Source organism: Mustela erminea, chromosome 7, assembly GCF_009829155.1.
Source record: "Mustela erminea isolate mMusErm1 chromosome 7, mMusErm1.Pri, whole genome shotgun sequence".
In the NCBI taxonomy this organism is placed as follows: Eukaryota; Metazoa; Chordata; class Mammalia; order Carnivora; family Mustelidae; genus Mustela; species Mustela erminea.
In genome coordinates this window covers 122265436-122287703 of record NC_045620.1, presented here as the reverse complement: position 1 = coordinate 122287703, position 22268 = coordinate 122265436, and the positions used below count along the sequence as shown (strand labels likewise).

At 54.4% G+C, this 22268-nt stretch overlaps 1 protein-coding gene across 5 annotated transcripts in view; it reads right to left on the bottom strand.

The window, feature by feature from the left end:
- Positions 1-22268, bottom strand: part of DNMT3A (DNA methyltransferase 3 alpha) — a 97133-nt gene that overhangs the window by 15778 nt on the left and 59087 nt on the right. For 3 of the 5 annotated variants that reach the window (XM_032353130.1, XM_032353128.1, XM_032353129.1), the window contains exons 5-6: positions 21870-21913; positions 21267-21413 (exon numbers count right to left, since the gene is read on the bottom strand). In XM_032353130.1, the coding sequence (XP_032209021.1) occupies positions 21267-21413; positions 21870-21913 (191 nt within the window). Of the gene's footprint in view, positions 1-1325; positions 1434-21266; positions 21414-21869; positions 21914-22268 lie in introns of those variants that run through there. The other 2 variants (XM_032353131.1, XM_032353133.1) reach the window with 2 other exon arrangements.

Here is a 22268-nt window from a genome sequence, read left to right as displayed (position 1 = left end):
CACAGCGAGTTCCTGAACATTATTCTTCCCCCTCAACTTCCCCCAGCTTGTCAGATGCTGCTGCTGACGGCTGTTCAGCGCCCCCAACCCACTGGGTGCAGGAGAACACGCACCCAGCAGGGTTTTGGCAGGCGGAGGAGGAGGAGGAGGAGGAAGGGGGCCTCCATCGGGACGAGGCCAGCAGGGGTGGGGGAAGGAGGAAGGGGGGGGTGGGTTAGCAGCAGGAGGCAGGAGGAAAGGGGAAGAAGTGGCAGAGACGGTGGCTGGGTGGGGGAGGGGCCTCATTAGAATAGTCTGCCGAGGGCAGTGTGGGAATGCCTTTTTTCCACGCTCACTCCAACCCTCCTCCCCAGGCAAACAATGGGAGAGAGAAGGGTTAACTCAGGGCTTTGGCATTTGGGCTAAAGGCTCCTACCCCCAGTTCCCAAGGTCCTACTCCAGAGCAGCCCAGAGGTGGGGCAGGACCAGGGAGACACCCTACCACCCCCAACTACCGTGGCTCAAGGAAGCCACTTCGTCTGGAGTTTGTCCAGGCGGGAAAGCCAAGGGTAACCCCACACTAGCAGAGGCAAGGCCTCCCCGACCAGTCCTGTCTTCCTGGGCAGCTGTCCCGCCTCCACCTCCCTCTGCTTCCCGTTCCAAAGGTCAGAGGTCTGGGCGCCCATGCGGACTCCCCACCGGCGCAGGGGATCCCAGGCTGTCCGGGGCCGCCGTTGAGCTGCCCCTCATGGTACCCGCTCATGGGCCCCGGCCCCTGTCAGGGTCCCACTGCTCCCTCCCAGCCAGCACCACTTCTCTCTGTAGGCCTGCCCGCTGGCTCCCAGGGACACGCACAGAAGAAATGGTCCCTCCCAAGAGACTGCAAGGTGGGCATGGCCCGAGGACTGCACTGGTGCCCCAGCCAGCAGCACAGGTCGGCAAGGAAATGCCAACAGCCCATCAGCCAGCCAGCTGGGGAGAGGCGCTGCCTGCAGCCCAACTCCTGGGCTCCCAACTCCGCGGGGCCAGGGCCTGCCCCTCAGCCTTCAATGACTACTGCCCCAGGCTCCCACGCTGGGGCTGCTGCTCTGGGCTCTGCACCGTCACGTCCCACCTGAGCGCTGGGAAGAGTGGGGCTTGGGGCTCCTGCGGAGGGAGTGGGTGGGACAGCACTAACTCAGCATCTCCAGAACTCAGGCCAGGCAGAGCAGCCAGCTCCTGCGGGCCAGGGAAGCATACTTTGACTCTTCTCAAATCCAGAGGGCTGCAGCGGCCCAGAGATCCTCCCACCGGCCCCTGCCGCCTCCCCGCCCCCAGTCTCCCCAGGGCTCCGTCCAGGAACCTACCCATAAGGCCAGGTGCAGCCCCTCTGTGGTCCGGCTCAGGTGTGAGCCCCGGCCCTGAAGCTCTGTAAGTAGCTGCCCGTCTGGGGGGAGGGGATGGGGGCGATGGGGCTGGGGGCGGAGGGGGCCAGAGAGAGGGGGAGGGGGGAGGTGGGGGGGAGGGCTTGAACATTTTCTTTGTCTAGAACTCCAGGTCACGTGGGCCCCGCTGGAGTGCCTGGTTGGCTGCAAGCGGGCCGGGGGAGGGGGCCGGCTCTCAGACGCTGGCAGTGGGCCAGCCCCTCTCCTCCCGTCCGAGGGGCGCGGGCCGCCGCTGGGGCCTGGGGGCGCGGCTGGGCCTCCGCCCGTTCCCAGGACCCCGCCCAGGCCGGGCTGGAGGCGGCGCCGCCCCCTCCTCCTCCTCCGGGCTGGCCCTCCCGCCCCCTCTCCCCCAACTCTGCGAGAGCTCGGAGGGGCGCCGTGGGGCGAGGCGGGGAGCCCGCAGAGGCAGGGAAGGGGACCGGGAGGGAAGGGGCTGCTCTGCGGCGGCGGAGGTAAGCCGGGAGCGCGGAGAGAGCCAGGAGCGCCGGCAAAAGAAGAGAGGAGGTTGCGGACGGCCTGGGAGAGCCAGGAGAAAGTTGTTAAAAGTCAGTCTCTCGGAAGCACAACCAAAAAAAAAAAAAAAAGAAAAGAAAAGAAAACAAGAAAAAGCTTACAGATGAGCGTAGAGGCCCAGGAAGCTGGAGGGAAAACTCAAAGCACACAGAGGCGGACAGAAGGCGCCTGCAGAAATTGGGAGCGCTCCAGAACGAGAACTGCTGGGGAGAGGGCTGTCCTCTTCATACTACAGGTGGATAGAAAGGGGTCCCTTAAAAGCGTGGCTTGAGTTCAGGCTTTGAAAACCTCTTCCTGGCCAAACCCCTGGGTCCCCTAGGTCACTCAGCATCTGCGCTGAATGTCCCATGTTCCTGTGTGCAAGGTGATGGTGGGGAGGGCACACCCGAAAAGTTCGGCAATTTCCCATCCCTGGGCACAACCATCTGCGGCTCAAAGGAAAGACTTTCCTCTCCTGGAGCCTCCAGGTGCAGCCCCCAGGTGCAGCCTCAACCAATTCGAGTTCCCTCCTCCCGAGCAGAGGTCCCGCCCCCCACGGTGGCGCGCGCGCGCGCACACACACACGGAGTCTCCACCCACACCCCATACAGAAGCAGACCGTCTTGGCCCCGCCTTCAAGGAGTTGACAGATTCAACTACACTTGGGGAGATAGGAAAAGGCCACTGAAAAACATCTGCGAAGATAACTATACCACAAATGCCAAGCCCCACCGACCTGGCTGGCTTGAAAGCCACCAGAAAAATGGCTAATAGGAATGATAAATGAGGCTAAGGAGGGCAGTGCGGAGCAGAGACGAATCCGATTTGGAATGAGGTAAGAAAGGAAGGAAATAAAGAGATCTAAGGCTGGAATGGGAGTAAAATCTGCCCGCCTCCACCTGCCACCTCCCAGTACGACTCAGGGTAAAGGCTGCTGAGGAGGAGGCCAATGGAGGCATCCTAGAGCAGCGAAGAAAAACAGCAGACTTTCTGAGAAGACCAGATGAACGGGTATTTTGGAAAGATCAGCCTGGTTTCAGTTTGCATGATGAATCGAAGAGCAGAGGAACTGAACGTAATCGCTCTGGGCAGCAGAGGGCCTTTTAGCCAGCAGCACCTGTCGGAAGATCTGGACTTGGGTTCTGGTTCCACCACCATGACCTTGACAAGTCACTTAACCCCAAGAGGTCCGTTTTTCTCATTTGCAAAACAGAAGTGATAACATCTGCCCTCCCAGGCCCTGGGATACCAGCATCTCTTAAAGAGATAATGCCCCAGGTGCCTGGCTTCCAGCCATAGTCAGCTGGGAACATACCAGCTGGAAGCCATGCCCACAGAATGAGGTCAAGAGATGTGCCGGGAAGGACAGCCCACCTTCCCTCCTGGGGCTCAGCATTCTTCCAAGGGCCATCAGAGCAAGCAAGCCCTGAAGAGGGAGGAGGATGCCAAACCAGAGAGAGGGCTTTCTCCAAATAATACCTGGGAAGTTCAAACTTCCCTCTCCCAAGCTGGACGGAGGCCCAGCAACCATACAGCCGGGAGAAGGAGCCATTCCACAAAACACAGGCTCTTCTGCTCCAGCCCATCTTTCAACCCCATCAAGGTTTCTGGCACAATTTTTCAGGAGGGCCCCAAGCAGAGATGAGAAACCATGAATCTGTACCTCCTGCCTGCTCTTGTCCTTTAAGGAATGCAATAGGACTTGCTTTGCTGCTTCTCTCACTGATGTCTGCTCAGCATCCAGGGCCAGTAAACAAGGCCACTCCAACATCCCCCCGCCACACACACACAGGCCTTCTCTCAAATGAAGTTTCTGATCTGGTTTGGCTGGCTCTTTTTAAACACGCTCTATCTCCTCTATGACACTTCCTTCTCCATTACCACGTGGCTATAACATCTTCGACTCTACAACTCTTTGGTATTGGGACTTCTTCAGATAGCAAGCAGCGATGTCTATGCACGCAGCCAGGACTCAAGGTGTCCGAATGGACCAGCGCCATCATTTTCACTTTCTCTTGGCCCACTTATAAAGTAGCCTTTCCCTCCACCTGCCAAACTTCCTTACTCTTACCTTTTAAAATTAACTCAAATCTTATTCCTCCTACACAGCTCCCAGCTTAAGCAAAAGAAAGCCCAAACTCAAGGTTGCCCCCTCGCCGGCCTCGGGTACCATCCCTCTCCTGTAGTCATGCAGAGAGGAAGGGTTTCTCCCTCTTCCATATGATGCCGAGTCACTCAGACATTCGTGTCTTCTTCATGCTCAGTGGGCAGAGAAAGACCCTCAAACAGAAGAGACCTCAGAGTTAGAACAAGAGGGGACCTTAGCAAAAGGTCAGGGAAAAAAACCAGGGCAGGCTTCAAGGATCCTCAGGTCACATATGTCTTCGACCTTCCAAAGTAATCCTCTAGAGCTGGCTCCTGAGATAGATCTTTTTTCTAAGTTTGCTTATTTATTTAGGTAATCTCTACACCCAACGTGGGGTTTGAACTCAACGACCCCGAGATCAATTCCAACCGGGCCAGCCAGGCGCCCTGAGACAGGTCTTTTGATTGTGATAAAGATGGTCAGCCAGAAGTAGAAGAGTCATGCAAAACAAGGCAAGGTCTTGGGAACGTGGTAAAAGTAGGCTGAAAAGGGGGAACTCCTCAATGAAAAGAAGATCTGGTGGATGTCAAGAGCCTAAAAGAAGTGTTGGAGAGGAAGTATCCAGGACGCCCCGAAGAGAGGGTGACCTTAAAGAGAGGGCACCCTTCCTGCCTGGCAGGGAGAGAGCAGGCCTGATGAATTACTTTATTTCAGGACACCTGACTCTTCACCCTGCCCCTGGATTCATCAAGCAAACTTCTAATCCTAATAACGTTTTCCTGTGACTCTGATACCACTGAGTTGCCCGAAGGCCAAAGGACAAGCGGCAGGATCTGTGTGGCAAGGAGGACCCGTCCCGTTAGAAATCGGTAAATTTAACATTATGGTATCTGTCACATTCCTGTGTTTCTGAAGAACATGGTCACAGTGAGTGCAGTTAATCTGACCTTCCAGCTCACGGAACTGAGAGCCGACCACCCCCCCGCCCCCCCCGCCAGCCCCAGCAGGAGTTCCCACATGTCAAGGTGGGATTGCCATGTCAGCTGTGCTGGGTGTTCTGCTTTGACATGACATCCAGTGCTGGAAGGAGCGGGGAGGTGATGTGGCCTCTACGAAACAGGATATTTAACTGCCTGAGTCCCTCTACTCAAAACCAGAGAAGCCATGATCCCTATGAAGCCATCTGCAAAGCCACACATCGAGGATGCCCGGCGTACTTTTTTGGCCACACGTGCATTCCCAGCCATCCCAAGGCCAGGGAGGCTATATCCAAGACAACAAGCCATGAGGTCAAAATGGATGTCTATTCTGATCTGATCTCCCACCTACAAGCCCAAAAGCCTCCCATGGGAGCAGGAGACGCTGACTACCTGCTGATTACAGACAACACTCTACGCGGCATTCAAGGCTCCCACAATCTGTATAACGCTTACATCACGCGGCCCACACTGGGCCCACCCACTTGCTATTCCCCAAATATGCCCTTCCCCAGCCTCTGTGCCTTTGCTCATGCTGTTCCTCACTCCTCCCCTTCAACTCCCACCAGCCCAAATCCCATCTAGCTTCCCCCACCCAGTTCACCAGTTACCTCCACCAGGAGTTTCTTTAGACCCAAACTGTCCAACGGGGTCACGACTCACTGCATGTGCTATTTCAATTAATTAAAATTAAATAAAACTAAAAGTTCAGTTGCACTGGCCCACCTTCCGGGTGTCCCAAGGGCCACACGTGGCTGGGGCGACCGTTCTGGACAGCACAGATTTTAAAACATTTTTATCGTTGCAGAAAGTTCTGCCGGGACAGTGCTGCTCTGGACCCTCCCCTTACCTCCCCCCTCCCCCCAATTACCCTGTCCCTCTTTCCACCTTACTCCCAGAGCACTTGTAAGCCTCTCTCAGCACCTGCCAATATTTGCCCACTAAGGCAATTGTGTACTCATCTTTCTCCTCCACGAGATTAAAATTCCTAGAGGGCAGGGCCTGGACCTCGCTCGGCTTCGGATGGAAGCAGTGAGGACTAGACCTCCTTGCACCTTGTAGGGGGATTTAAACAGTGTTTGCTGAACTGGATTCAACATTGTCTTGGGAGCCTCCTCCAGAATCCACTGCCCAAGTTCCCAGTTGGGGACAGATACTTTGCAGAGCAAAATTCTAAGAGGTACTAAGAGGTCCATGCCTAGGCCCCCCTCCAAAGAGCCCGGGGAATCTTTGTTTGCCTGTTCCCCTGCAATCCATATGGAGGTTGCAAGCAAATGACCAGGACTGGGCTGCTGGCAGAGAAGCTAAAAATAGCCACGGAGCCAACAGCAAGGAGTTAGCAGGACTTGTTGCTAGGGAGACCAATCGCAGGGAGAGCAACTAAGCAGGAGAGTGTCAGACCTGCACCTGGAGAGCAGAGGCCATAGTTGGGGGGGTGGGGGCGGCTTCAAGTTGACAGGGGTCCAAGGCTCCCACCTAGAGATGTTCTGCCTTCTGGCAGCTCCTCACTAATGCTCTAAGTGGGGCAAATGTTCCCCTTGTCCCTCAGTAACCCATCTCCATGGAAACCACCATTACTGGGGTGAAGTACCAGCCCCTGGAAGGGAGGCCTCCGCCTGGAGCTGGTTGTTATGGCAACATCCCCCCCCTTCCTGTCATTCTCTCTCTCCAGCCTTCTCCTGTGGGGGAAAGGTGGGGGCCTGGTCTTGGCTTAGCCAGCCTGACCAGGAAACACCCGCTTCCTGACGAGTAGCCTGCGAGGGGCTCTTCAGAAGCTCTGAGAACCCAGAAAGACTGGTCAGTCCTCAGCACCGGGCAGGGCTTCCTTTCCTTCCCGAAAGGGCCCCACAGATCATCTTGCCAGGAGAATCCCCAAGTCAGTTGGGTTTAACTGTATTAGGATCACCCAAGGAGGTTTTTTTAAAAAATACAGATTCTTGGGCCCTCCTGTGGAGATCAGCAGGCTTGGGGCAGGGCCCAGGAATCCACTGAGAAACCTCCCTCGGTAATTCTGATTCTTGCCAGGTGTGGAAACCACTAAAGGCCCCGGCTGTCCTTGTTACAAACCAGGAAACCGAAGCCCTCAGGAACTGAGCCCACCCAAAGGGTCTGAGCCACTAACTGAGGAGGAAGCGGTCTGGAGAGAGGAAGGGCAGGTAGAAGGAGAGGCCGAGGTGAGCTCGCCCCGCGCCCGTGTCTGAACTGAGGCTACATCTCCAGGGCCTGTCCCCACTGCTCCCCTTCAAGCCAGAACACACCACCGGCTGATACTGGACTGTGATTTAGAACCGAGCCTCCCGACAAGTGGTTCCCTGTGGCACAAAGCAGAGGTAATGGGGCTGGGCAGCGTGGTTCCCAGAGTGCAGAGAATGGTGGCAGTCCAGGCGGATGAACGGGCTGAAAGAAACGATCGTCCTACGATCGTCCTTCGGAAGGAAACGAAAAGGGTCACCATGGCAACCCGCACTGTGCCGGCCTGTTGGGCTCTGTGCCATCCTCCCCAAACTTGGGCCCAGGAAAGGTGCAGCATTCAGGCAAACGCTGGGGGCCAGGGGCACCCCATCCCCCTCGCGAGTCGAAGAACCCACAGGAGGGGCCGTGCTGTACTCTGGAGCCGACGTCTGAGCCCACCTGAACCCCAGCCCGACCCCGGGATCCAGGAGCACAGCCGTCCCGAGCACCCACCACCGCTGGGCCCAGGGAGGACACTGCGGAGGTGGGGGAGACGGGCCTCCACCCTTGTGTTACTCACAGCCCGACTGTGTGCCCGAGACCCACCGCGCATGGAACCACAGCCCTCCTCCAAGACAGCATGCAATTAGGTGGTAAATTATGTGGTGGGGAGGCGGTCTCCGTGTGCTGAAGGAAATCGGAGAAGACCCAGATCGGCGGGGGCGGGCACGGGAGCGCGGCGGCGGGGGAGCGAGGAGTGGGCACAGCCTCCCGGTTTCTCAGACAGGAGCAGCCAGATCTTCAGGGGTGTCTGCGGCTGCCTCGGCTCCCCAGCACAGGGAGGGCAGGGGTGCGAGGGAGGAGGCGCCCCGGGGCGCCCGCTGTACAATCCACACACTCAGAGCCCCTCGCATGCATTCCAGGGATCCAGAGAGCCACAGAAAGGGTCGGGAGGCCCTTCCTGGCTGACCCCTGGCCTCATCTCTCCTTGCCATCACCCTAGGCGGCCTTCACTCGTCCCAGCCCTGTCATTCTCTCCAGTCACTGCGGCACTTTCCCTGATGCCAGGAGCTTGGGAGCCCCAGCCGCCGAGGCTCCTGGAGCTGCAGCAGCGGCTACCTCGTCCCTCACCGACCCACCCGCCTTCTCCTTCCCGCCAGCTCCAGCGCCGCTCAGTAAGGGGAAGGCTTCCCCGCAAAGCCAGCTCTCCCCTCCAGATCGCATTCAGCCCCCAGCCCAGAGCGGCGGGGTGTGCAGGGCTCCACCAGGGAGTGGAGGGCGGGGTCTGGGCAGGGAGCAGGGGTGCAGGTGGCCATGTGGCTGGCCCGTACCTCACCGAGTCCCCACCAGGAGCCGGATGGGAGGGCTCAGACTGAGCAGGGGATCACAGTGGATGCCAGGAGCTTCGTTCAGCAAATGCCTAGCTTCTCTGGATCCTGGTTTCCTAATCAGTCTGATGGGACCACGGATATCTGCTGAATGTTACAGGAAGGACAGAAGGAAGTTGGGGGGAGGCAGCATTTGACAGGTGGAAAGAACCCTATGTCAAGTTGGCTTGAGGACTTGTCGATGTGGTCACTTTGCTTTAGAAACCCCGAGCCTTGCGAGAAGCGTAGATTTCACACCTTGGGGTATGGATCAAAAGGAACCTGGTAAACCCAAACTGCCTGGGCTGCTGTCCCCTTCCCTCCCCTCCCCCACTCCTGCTCTAGGCCTGGGGGTCAAAGGGAGGGGCCTCGGGGACCACCATTCAGATTCAGGCATGCAGACCCTCTCAAGTTTCAGAGTCCTAAGAGAAGCCCCCAGGAGGAGCCCCGCGGACGAGCCTTGCAGTAAACTGCTGAAAACAGCAGGAACGCCTACAATCTCCATCCCAAAGGGAAAATTTGAATTCCTGTACCAAGTCCTTTCCGGTCTTCTCTCCCCCACCCATGTTTGGAAACAGTTCCCTAGCGCTGCCCGCTTTAGACGCCGCACATCTTTCCTAGCTCAGGATTCCCGATCGGAGAGTCCCACCCCGGGCTGTACGTTAGAATCACCTGGAGAGCTTCAGAAACTCGGGGGGGCCAGGGCCCATCACTAAATTCCAAATGTAATGAACAAATCCAGAGGAGGGGCCCAGGCCATGGTGGTTAAAGCAAAAACAAAAATCCCCGGTGACCCCAATGTGCACAGAGCACCCCCCCGCACCCCGCAATGTAGGTGATACAATAAAGACATCTTTTGGGAATCACTTGCGTCCCAAGTTTGGTTTCCTTGGAATCATCCAAAGCTTGGTGGTTCTCAAACTTCCGCAAGTCTCAGAATTATCTGAGGAGCCGGCTAGAAAATCAGCTTTCCCGGGAACCCCCCAAGAAGCTTCTGCCTCTAGGGCGTTCCAAAAGAGGCCTGGGAATGGGCCTTTTGAATGCCCTGCCCAGGTGATTCTGATGCAGTGTTATTACACCAACACACCCTTCAAGATGCTGACTTCTGATCGCACTTTTGTTGTGTATAAAGCAAGTCCAACTCAATTTTTGGTTTCTGTTTACCCCGCAAAGTTGCCCTTTAAACAGCATCTAGAAGCAAATACGCAGGAGACTGAGCTGTTTTGTCCCTATTTTTGTTCAACCCATCTGAGTTGGGAATGGAAAATTAAAACATTTATACTGCCCACCATTTACTGACTAAAGAGGAATAGGGGAAGAGTCATAAGGCACTGCAAAGAGTTGTAATTAAAAAATGGCAAGTCCGAAAATGGAAAATTATACACACACACCCAAACACACATACACACACACACAAGACATGGTGGCCTTGGGAAAAGTATAAACTGAGCGGTGGAGGCCAGGATGACCAGACACTTCACGCAGATTAGAAAGGGCTCCGCAGATTAGCGACAAAGGGGTCTTGAATGGTCCTCTAATGGGTTTCAGAGCTCCTTCTGGGGAAGTCCTCAAAGTCCCAGCTGCCAGCGACTCCCAGGAGCTCCGAGTCCCTGCTCTGCACTATCCGGGTCAGTGCGGGCTGCTCTCCAAGCCCGCACTCCAGGCCTTTCCCTTCTCCCTGCAGCGTGCACTCCCCTTCCACAACGGGGACCCTGATTCCGAACCCACCTTTTGAGCTGCCTGGTACACCTCTCCCCATTCACGGCCACCCTGCTGACTTCTCAAAAGCAGTTTGTCTAACAACGTCTAACTCAAAGGTCCAGCCCCTCCTAGGAGAACCTTTTCCCAACCTTGGGGTAGGCAGAGAATTCTGAGCTACACACACTAAAAAAATGAAAGAAAAAAAAATGGGATAAACTGGACCTTATTAAAATGAAAAACTCCTGCTGATCAAAATACATCCTTAAGGAAATGAAAAGCCCACACCACCGTCCGGTCCCAAAGCTGCTCTCCCTCTAGGATTCTCTAGCTCAGATGAGGACCACCACCCCCAGTCCCCAAACGAAGCAGGTTTCTCCCCGCCCTCCAACTGCAGACAGTTCTATCCTGTCTGCCTCCTGTGACCTGGACCCTCGGTCAAAGTCGTCCTAAGTCGCCCTCCTTCTCAGCTTTTCGGCTCTGGCCTCCCTTGCCATGCCGCCAGGGTCACCTTCCTAAAATCCACACTCGCTTCTCTCACACCCCTGCTCTCTCCTGCACAGTGAAGCCTCGGTCTCTCACTGTGACAGGAAGGCCTTTGCCGATCTGACCATCTTTCTCTGTCATCTTATCTCTTCTTACACTTCCTGACTCTCACACACGACGTACCAGAGCCTCTTGCTGCTCCCTACCCAACCCAGAAGTTTCATGCCTCCTCTTTGCCCTCAGTGGTTCTTTCCCTGAAAGACCTTATGGATCCCTACTAGAATTCACAAAGGATGCCTGCACCAGGAAGCTTCCTGGGAAATCCCGCCCCCTCCACCACTCCTCCCCCGCGCCCCCACAGCCAAGAGCTCCCACCTGACACTGAGGTTCATGGTGAAAAGTCCAGCCTCCTCCAGCAGCCCCATGCAGCTCGGGGACGGGCCAGGGAGCAAGTCCTCCAGCACCATCTCAGCGCTGTTGTGTGTTCAGTAACAACTGAATTCAAGCCCATTAGCTCCTTCATCTAACGTACTGGCTAGAGTCATATAGGCAGGCCGGCCTCCCCAGGCTTGAACGTCCCTGGGGGTCTCCTGGACATGGGTCTGCTCTTTAAAGCAAAGCAGAAAGAACATCGCCATTATATATTCTCCTTTGCCTCATAGAAAGTGCTAGATGGGCGCCTGGGGGCTCAGTGGGCTAAGCCTCTGCCTTCGACTCGGGTCATGATCCCAGGGTTCTGGGATCGAGCCCCGCATCGGGCTCCCTGCTCAGTGGGAAGCCTGCTTCTCCCTCTCTGGGTCTCTCTCTGTCAAATAAATACATAAAATCTTTAAAAAAAAAAAAAAAGTGCTACGAGAACGCTTCCCGAGGTTGAACTAATGATGCAAACCATCTTGAAGTGCTCTGGACTCCAAACTCCCAGATTTCTCAGCACCTGCCGCAGGAGCCCACCCAATGCCGTGCTGCCACCATTCCTGCCAGGGAGACTCCCGGCTCCTGTGGAAAGCCTGCATGCTGTCTCCTCTCTTCGGCAAGCCTGCGCCAAGGTCCTCAGGCAGGGCTAGTTAGTCGCTCCCATGGCCCATATGGTCCTATTTCCAAAATGGCCCTACTGGGCTACAGGCAGACATTCCCATACCTGCCCACCCCCCTGGAGGGGAAGGGGGATCCCGGGGTGGGATTCTGGCTTTCCTCCACATTTGTTTCCTTAGTGTCTAGAAAATGTGGGAATGGGGTAGATACCCAAACACACGTGGTGTTATCTTAAAGCCTGAGCACACAGTACTTCCTCAGCTAAGGTTCAGCAAGTCCTTAAAATAATGAATGAATATGTGCTCATGAAAAGGAAACCAATAATAAGGGGCATATCTAAGCAGATGCCACCAAAGCCGGAAGCTGGAACGTGAATTCCCGAGCTAAGGAAATGCCCCAGGAGAACAGGAGTGTGGTTGACACACTGGTGGGGGTGGGGATGGGGGGTAGGTGGAGAGCACGCTTTGCAACTTGGCCCTTTTAGCCCCTCCCCAGCCCAGACCTGGTGTCTGAAGATAGTACCACAGTCAACCTTCCTGGTCTGGGCATATAACACCAGAGGAGGAAAGAGGGATAGCAGGGAAGCGGAAAGGAAAGCTAGACTGTAGCACCAAACACGTCAATGTCACAGAAGTCTTCATACAGATCCTTATCAGGATACTTTATGTGTGTGCTTCCTACAGAGGTACGTATGTAAGGTCTGAGAACGCACTCGAATACTTGATTTGGAATTCACGTACAGGGTAGTAGAGGAGACAAAGGCACTACAGAGCATGACTCCCACCCTCCACCCCCAAATTACAAAATTTTAAAATCTTTGGGGTCAGCTACGTCTATTTCCGTCAGGTTACAAATAAGGAAGCTGACGTGCAGACAGAGAGGAGAAAGACCTTCTCAAATCGATCAGGGGCCGAGGCTGAGTCCAGAAACCAGGCCTCCTGAATTGCATTCCAACATTGTTTTAATCCAATCGCACAATGTCAAACGGACAGCCGTGAGAAAACTGCAATTCAAGGGAAGGAAGGGCTCAGGACCAAAGTTGCTGAGCGGGGCGGACCAGTCCCAGGGACTGAAAAGGACCCAAACCTGGAAAGAGAGTGGGTGGCCCAGGAGATGGGGAGTGGATGCAGCTGGGGGCTGCTGGGCCACCTAGCTCTGCCCCTCTTTTAACCCCATACTTTAGTTGGAAGAGAAGCTACGACTGCAAACCAAGAAGATTCTGTTCTAGGTGAGTCATTTGGGGGCAAAACAGAGCAGCATGAGATCAGTCTTGCCCTGGGAACGCTCTACAAGCATATCCATGTGGTTCTTACCTCCTTATCTAGGGGAAATCTTGGTTTCCTATAAGTAAAACCGGGATAAAAATAGTTCTTACAGTAATTGCAGACAATGTATCTGTCCAATGACAAAAATAAAACAGTTTACTAATGAGTTTGATGTCCTTTACTCACGGGAAAACAGTCCACGGATCGGGGAGCACAGAACCCAAAACGTAACGGAGCACTCTCCCCGAGGGATTCTGGATGGGAGAGAGCTTGCCGGAATATTAGGAGAAGCAAGGCGGAAGCAGGGCTCAATTGGCTAGGAAGTCAGGAGTTTCCTTATAAGGCTAGCAGGTCCTGCTTTTTTAGGCTCAGGTGAGCTGGCGCGAAAGCTGAGCCAGAGGACTATGATTGGTGCCCGTGAGGTTTGCGGACAAGTGTTTCCCATAATCGCAAATGGACTGAGGTTTAAATTTCCGCCCTGGGCTGGGACCCTGGAGCAGACTCTGTTTGGTGGGTCCCGATATACGAGTTCAGTTGATCACATCTTAGCTCTGGGGTGAAAGTGAACGCTCTCGGCTCAGTGCCTAGCAAGAAATAGGTGCTCAGTCAAGTCCGACCCCTTTCGCTGGGTTCCAGGGTTGGTGCAGTCAGCTGCTAGACCCCGCCGCCCATGGCTACCACTTGCTTTCTCATCCCTAAGAAGTGGGGATTGTTCTAAGAGCTCTTCTCTGTGCCCCCCAGATGAAGTGAACGCTCCAGGGTGCAAACGGCCCACCTACTCAGGAGACCATGGGAGCCTCTAGGATGACAATTTTCACAGCCCATCCTAAAGGCCAGCCCTGAAAATCATTCTGATTACAGGCTGTCACAGACATACCTTTAAAAACCTGTTCAGCCTTTTGGTAAAGTAGTCTTGTCATGCCTGCCCCAAATGGCCTCACTTCCTGGAAGGGAGATGTTATTTTTGAGGCCATCCTGTAAGAAAGTTCACGTTGTCATAAATTTACATACGGCGGATAAGTAAGGAATGCCTGCTGACCAGAACAACCTAAAACTACTTGCCGCATACTTTGCTCATAATCTGGTTTTAGTCCTTAATGGTTTACAGTTGCTGGTGCCACCATTTCTCAAGTCTCCTGTACTAAAGCCCCGGGGATCACACCTAATTCATCTCCTTATTCCCAAAGCCCCCAGCACAATGGCCCCCTACGTAGTAGGTGCTTAGCGTTTGCTTATTAAATGGAATATAGCACAGCAGGAGACGAGCCTCTGGACATTCACAGGCTGTTCTCCCCAGGACGGACAGGAAGCACGGCGGGGTTATAAAGCAAGCAGAAGCAACATTTGCTGGGCTCCTAGTAGCAACAGCACAAATGGCCCATAACCATATGAAAAGATGTCCAACCTCACTTACTATCTGGGAAACGCCAATTAAATCATAACAAGACATCATTTTCCCCACCCCTTAGATTAGCCCAATATTGACGCTGGCAAAGGTGGAAGTCTTCTCATGCCCTGTTTATGGGAGCATAAATTGGTCCTTGCCCTTTCTGGAGGGCAATTTGGCAGACCTGACAAAATGCAAAGCACACAGTCCCTTCGACCTAGCATTTCTCTTTCTGGGTGTCTGTCTTAGAGAAACACAGATGCACAAAGAGGCAGGACCAGGGATGCTCATCACCGCAGGTGCTCACGCGATAAAACACTCAACAACATGAACACCGCGCACCGCCCCCCACCCCACTTCAGAAAACAAGTAAGTAGAACCGTGGTAATCTGTACAGTGGGATAGAACCGTAATTACATGGCTAGATTGTTGGTGCTTATTGTAAGTGAAAAACCAAGCTGTAAAATGAAACTACGATGTGGTTCCATTTATGTAAAAAAGGAAAAGAAACAAAAACAACTGTGAAACAAAATTATATATTTATACACACAGAGATGGACAGAAAAAATCACGTCCTATCACCAAACTAACAACTAAGTGCTTCTGCTGGGGGACTTAAACCCATGGGGGAGGGGTGAGTCTTTTTTTTACAAGAAGAATGCATTTGTGTAATACGTGTGTCATTTAAAATCATTTCGAGAAAATAATAATAATTAATAAATAAATGAAATCATTTCAAAAATCATCAGGTTCCTGTTTTAGGCGAGCCCTGCTCTAGGAGCTTTGGATATTAAGAATTCCTTTATTAGCCCACATGATTCTGAGACTCGAATTATTGATTCATTCAGCACACTTTTACCCAGTCCCTCCGGAATGCCAGCCCTGGGGACAGCAGTGCACAGAGGGCCTGCGTCTACCAAGCTCGGGGTGGGGAGAGGCAGAAAGCAGGCACAGGCACAGGCACGGGCTGCTCACGTGGGCAGGAGCCACGCCCAGGACACACTCCGCAGAGCCAAGGCCAGCTACGGCCGAGGGACCTCAGCTCAGTGAGATTGCAAGAGACACTGAGGTCCCACCCTAGGTAAGTCGCCAAGTGGTATTTGAACTTGCCTCCAAAGGCACCCTTCCCTTCAGGAAAGTGAAAGTTTTGCTGCCTGTAGGGCAACCTGGAGGCAGGGGATGGGGGCGCTGCCCGCTATAGGAGGGGCACGGAAGGGGACAAGAGACAAGAACCACAGATTATTTGCCATCATCGCTACCGAGTATGTACGAAGCATCCCGCAAGTGTAAAGAGGCATGAATCCCTCCTCCTTTGGGATGGGAGCCAGAAAAAGGACCAGGTCCTAGATCAGCAGGACACGGTACCCTTGCCCTGACAGAACTTTAAAATCGGGCTCGGGGGAAGACACTACTGACAGCCCTAGCATCCCCCAGCTTCACATGAGCCCTGAAGCCATAAGCAGTGGTACAAACTGGGGGTCCATGACCCCTCTGGCTGGATGATGTCCCAACTGCCTGACTAGCCCTCCTCACCCCTCCACCTCACCATGGCGAGAACCAATGAAGTAATACATAGGAGAAGTCCTTGCTAAGCCCAGAGTACTCCCCCTGGGTCCTTCTGTTCTGTTAATTATCAGAAAGAGGAGCCTAGGCCTTGACCTCCCCTGGGAGGAGGAATTACCTCACGCCCGCCCTCCCCGCTACCAGGGCCTGGACCCTCTCTGCCTGTGGGGACCTGGGCCCAGTTCTCCCGGACGGAGCACAGCGGAGGCCCAGCAGAAACCGCAGGAACACAGGGTGGACAAGAATCAGGGCATCACCTCAGCCATGAGAACCTAGTGGCACAGGTCCCCGGGCCCCAAGCTGTTCTCCAGGTACACCTGTTGGCGCCTCTGGGAAAACCCTATGGAAACCAAGGGCTTGGGGCCTCAAGGCAGAAATCGCAGGGCTGAGCTCTCTGAGGAGGTGTTCCACGTTCACCAACCCCGTCAATTGCATGGCCAAGCCACAGCCATTTGCTGAACCCATGTGCCCTGCCTGACATCAGATTGGGCGTGATGGGGGAACGACTCGACTAACAGAGAAGAAATAGTGAAAAACACCCTGTGAAATTTCCCAGAGTGCTACAGCCAAAAATACTAACAGCAAGGGCTATGGGGTGCAGAGAAGGGGGTCAGGATGAGCCGGAGAGCCTTGCGGACTCCCGAAGAACAGATAAAGGAAACCCCAGGGGGAGCAGAGGCAGGGAGGAAAGAAGAGGCCAATATACAGGGGGGACTGGTCCCTCTCAGAGGACCTTTCTCATGAAGAATGGTAGTGAGGTGCGGTGGGGGGAAGTCACAGGAGCACCGATGCCTGGAAAAACGGCCTGAGGATTCCTGACACCATGAGGGAGACAGTGGGGAGCTACTCTAGGTTGTCAAGCAACTGTAGGTTGTCGAGCAAGGCCTCGTCATGATTCAAGCACAGCTTAGTCCTTAAAAGGCTTAGGAAGGCTTTTTACGAAGATGGCGCCGAAAGCTAAGAAGGAAGCCCCTGCCCCTCCCAAAGCCGAAGCCAAAGCAAGGCTTTGAAAGCCAAGAAAGCAGTGCTGAAAGGCATCCACAGTCACAAAAAAAAAGAAGATCCGCAAATCACCTACGTTCCGATGACCCAAGACTCTGCGTCTCCGAAGGCAACCCAAATACCCTCGAAAGAGCGCCCCCAGGAGAAACAAGCTTGACCACTATGCCATCATCAAGTTCCCCCTGACTACTGAGTCCGCCATGAAGAAAATAGAAGACAACACCACACTTGTGTTCATTGTGGATGTCAAGGCCAACAAGCACCAGATCAAACAGGCTGTGAAGAAGCTCTATGACATGGATGTAGCCAAGGTCAACACCTTAATCAGGCCTGATGGAGAGAAGAAGGCGTACGTTCGGCTGGCCCCTGACTATGATGCTTTGGATGTTGCCAACAAAATTGGGATCATCTAAACTGAGTCCAGCTGGCTAAATCTAAATACAGTTTTTTCATGATTAAAAAAAAAAAAAAAAAAGGCTTAGGAAGTGAAGGGAATCCATGAAGGGACAGACAGAAGACAAGAGCTTCCCACCTCCAGCCGGAATTCCCACCTCGGTCCCAGGGAAGGAGCAAACGTCTCCTTTTCCTCACCCAGTTACTTTACATTTCATTCCTTTTGTGATATTCTAAGCCGCCTTAAACATTTTTTTTCTGGGGGAGGAAAGCCTGGGGAGGTAGGTAATCTCAGATGGAAAAGTCAAAAGTGAACCTCACTTAGTAACTGGATTGACAAGGGTGTCATGGCAAAAGGAAATGCAGCTGGTGGAATATTTTAAGGGAAGCAGGCCCCCCAGGTGGGGCATGTGCACCAAGGAAGGGGCAGGTGTAGACTGGGGTCTGGTGGAAACCCCAAGACGGGACAACACAGTCCTCAGGCCACACATTCTGTGCCCCACCACGAACTTCCCTTCCTGATCCTGAAAAGGCCATGCTGCCTTGTGCCCCAGACCCTTTGCACAGGTCATACACCTCCCTCCGCAATGCCCTTCTTCTCTCTTTCCTAAATTCCAGTTCACCCCTTAAAAGCCAGAAGCCACCTCTTGCTGATGCACAGATGATCCACGGGTGATGCCCTTCCCGAGGTACCCTGAACCCTCATCCTATCTTGGGGTGACTAGGCATGCTCTAGGCTTCCAGTACCCCCAGTATCTTACACAGTGCACAGACACGGAGAGTTCTGACTGCCCAATAATGGGGCCCTGCAGGAAGTTTTAAAGAGCAGGTGTTGCATTCTGAGGTTAGGAAGGGCTGGCTGGCCCTTCAAGTGACACTGCCTAGGAAACATCTGGAACCATGCTTTGGGGAGGGGACGTGTCTTTTTGGGAGGCAGGCAGGTAGATGGTAGGATCTATGAGAGCCCTTAAGTGGTTAAGGAGGGGGATCAAGAGCAGCGGGGGCAGAGGGGCAGGCAGAGATCTGGGGATGCCATCGCCACGGGACAGAGGAGGAGGCTGAGCAGATGCAGTTGGAGGAAATGGGGAAGAACTTCAGGGCCAAGGTCAGGAAGGCCAAGGGAGGCAGTATCAGAAGAAAGGGTCAAATGCCAGGGAACGAGGTGAGGTGGCCAGGGGTGGAAGGGTTTCTTGACCTCTGATAGGCCACTCTGTGGGGACAGTTACTACTCTCCAGTCTGAAGGGAACGTGGCAGTCTTGAAGCTAGCTATGTTTCCCCAGCATTCATGTTACCTGCAACTAGCTGTCTGCTAGACGCCAGGCACAGCCCAAGGCGGGCGGGTATGGTACTGGGGCCAGGCCTCAGCAGGCAGCAGGAAGCCTGAAGGGGGCCCGAGCCCGTGGCCAGCACCTACGTGCAGCCCCTGCCCCCTACTCTGAGACTGAGGCGACCAGCAGCTCTGACTCCTGTGCTGACAGTCACAAATCCTCGATGGACTCTTTAGTCACAGAATATAAATAAGGAAGGAAAAGATTGGCAAAAAGTATATATATATATTTTTTAAGTAAGCTCTACACCCAACGTGGGGCTTGAACTCAAGACCCAGAGATCGAGAGTCTTGTGCTCAACAGACTGAGCCAGCCAGGTGCCCCAAAAAATATATTTTGGGGGCAGGGGAAGACCTCTACATCTCAAGTCACATATACCTAAACATCTGCAATTGAATCAACTTTCCAAGTTTTTCTGTTAATGCTCATCAATGACCTTTCTTGGCTGGGGGTGGGGAAGTGGAGGGCAAACATTGAGAGTTTACTAGAAAAGCTTTTGATGATTGTTGAAGCTGGGTGATAGGTACGTGGGGGTTTCTTCCGCCCCCCACTCTCTCTGCTTCTGCGTATGCTACAAGAGCCCCATGATCAAGTCTTTTTAAATTCTAGTGAAAATGATAAAATCAAGAAAATGCCCCGACTATCCTAATTTTTCCTGTGAATTGAGAGAAGATCCCCTTTTCTCTGGTGGCTGAGGGCAGGCTTCCATACTGCTTCTTCAGGGAAGCCTAGTCTGAGAACCACAGAATGCATGAGTGTTCCAGGTCTAAACATCATTAGGCATAGCCTTCTGGCCCCAGGACTCTGGGAGAGCAGGAAAACGCATCCCTCTCCCCTGCCCCCACTGGCTGCCAGGGGGCTAGTTAGTAGGCAACCCACCAGATGGCAAGAACAGCCCCAGTTCCTGAATTTCGTCCTAAAGACCACACTTGGAGCTCAGGGTCAAGTGCCTCTCTTCTCAGGGAACCTTGACAGGCGGTCCCTTCTCCAGGCGCTTCCAGGAGAGAAATTTCTGCCTTCCTGGAGCCCGAAGGAACTGGAGACCATCACGCAGACCAACCCCTACCTCGTTCTGAACTTCTTCTAGAGCGAGCGCTCACACAGTGTAAATCGGCCACTGCCTTCCTTTGAAGGCCTGGGGCGAACGCCCCAGATGGTGGCAACTCACGCCACTTCTGCTGCCTTCCTGATGCCAGAGGTCCATCTGCGGATCAGACAGGAGAGCGGCCCCGCACATCAGGCTTGATAGGCTGCTGGCTCCTTGGTCTTCCAGGGTCCACGGCCTCACCTCCTGTCCCTGCTGCGGTCTGCCATGGGCTGGCTTCCACCCCCACGGCAGCATCTCTTAGAAAAGTCACCAGCTACCTCCGGGTTGTCAGAGGCAATGGACGTGCCTCTCAGCCCTTGCTGTTCTCTCTACGCAGCCCATAAATGGTGCGGTTTCCAGGGAGGAAACTTGGGATTTGGGCTCTTCTCTCTCCCTATCGCCAGGTGAGCTCATCCATTTCTCTGGACTTAAACAGCAGCTCCTGCTCTGGACGCCCTCCCGTCTTTGCACTGAAGTGCGGACTTGCCTACCCCGCCGGCTACAGGCACCTCGGCCTCTCAGGCTGAACTGCCAGTTCCCAGCAGTCCCAAACCCGCTCCTCCAGCTGCCTGCCCCCTCTGAGGACACGGCACAACCATCCCTAGGTATTCAAGTGAGACCTGCCATTTCTTCCCCTCCTTCACCCCTCCCACCCATCAGCAAGCCTCACTGATTCTGTCTCCAAAGTACATCCTGAATCTGCCCTGTCTCCACTGCCGCCCCTCTAAGCAACATCAGATCGTTCCTCTGCACAGAAGCCTTGCATGTGCTCAGAATTATACCAGCTTCTGGCCAAGACCTGCAGAGCCCCACATGGCTGGACCCCATGTCTGACCCCACTTTCTCCCTTGCTCGTTTCACGCGGGGCATACTGGTCTCTTGTTTTGCCAAACAAGTCAGGGTCTTGCTTGTGGTGTTTCCTCTGCCTAGAACATTCTACCCCCACCCCCACTCCTCACCAGATACCCTCCATGGGAGTCGCGGGCAGCGGGGGTTCAGGGTCGAGGGTGGGGGGTGGTAGAAGCTAGCCAGTAGAGGGATTTAGCAGCAAGAGGCATGGAGTAGTGCAGACTGAAGGACCAAGGAGCAACCAGATCAGAGCCAGCTCTCCTGCTCCTTTAGGTCTTAACTTAAAAAGGCCACCTCCTCCAAGAAGCCTCCCCTGACCACCCACCTAAAGCAGGCTTCTGCTATCCTCTATTTCAGCCCCTCCTTTACTTTTCTGTCTTTACTTGTTCTGTCTCCTCCATCAGAACATCCACTCCATGAGGCCAGGAATTGTATACGCACAGAGCTTAGTACACTACCTGAGACATGGGAAGTGATCAATAAACATTTGTTGAACAAAAAAAGAAACCAGTCACTGCCTAGGAGTTAAGTGGTTTCCTGTAAGTGCAAGAGGTTAACCCGGAGGGGAAACTGAGGCTTGGCTGGGGCCTGACAACAGCTCCAGAGGGCAGCTGAAGCTAACTTCTGGTTTTCCAATTCTGTGGGGCAGGCTGGGGCCCAGGCCAGAAGGCACCTCACCTCCCTTTTCCAGCGTGCCAGCCACTCGTCCCGCTTGCGCTTGCTGATGTAGTAGGGGTCCCCCGCCTGGAAGGTGAGCCGCGGCATGGGCCGCTGGCGGAGGCTGGACTCCCAGCCCAAGCCACCCCGCAGCCGGCCCCGGGAGCCCTAGGACAGAGAGACGACAGAGAGACAGACTGGCATTAAGATGGGCACTAACAGTCCCACTGCAAGGTTCGCTCCTCCTGAGGGGAAACTGAGGAGGCACTCACCTCGAACAGAACACAGGAGCTTTGACTCCTGGCCAGAGATGTCAACCCTGAGAGTGCTGGGCAAGGCCCTGTTTGGGCTGGAGAAGTGAGCCACAGGCTGGGGGGTGGGGGTGCACATGGACATGAACCATGTGGGGAGGCGCCTGGTCTCAGAGGGGACCAGCTGGCTGCCTTGTTGGGGGGCTTCTAGCCTCCACACCCATCTCCTTTCCTCCTTACACGGGGACATGTAAAGAAGGGGACAGACCACCTCAGGATCCCCTCACACACATTCGCCACGGTTGGTCAGGGAGGTGGCTTTCTTCTAGAATCAGGATCCACAGAGCCCCTGGGGGTTGAGGAAAACACTTGCCTCCATTTTCATGGATTCGCTGTTGGTCTCCTTCTGTTCCTTGCCTGTGGAGAGGGAAGAACAAAGGGACTGTCGGCAGAGTTACAGGAGCGGCTCAGAGGCCCCACCTTGTGCCTGGGGTCCCTGCCACGGGGACAGGGGTCCTTTAACCATTCAACTGTTCATGTGTCCAACCTGATGGCCCACTGCGTGCTAGGCACCATGTTGGCCCCAAGGACTCAGAGCACGGCCTAGAGCAGAGAAGGGACTGGGGCAGCTCTGGAGGCCCAAATCCGAAGGAATACTAGAAAAGCCAGGGCCACGGCTTCTGGCCCATTGACTCTGTCTCAGGCACACAGATGGGGCTGTCTAGGAACAGCTCCCTTCCGAGAGGAGGCGCCAGATGCCACAGTCTCCCCC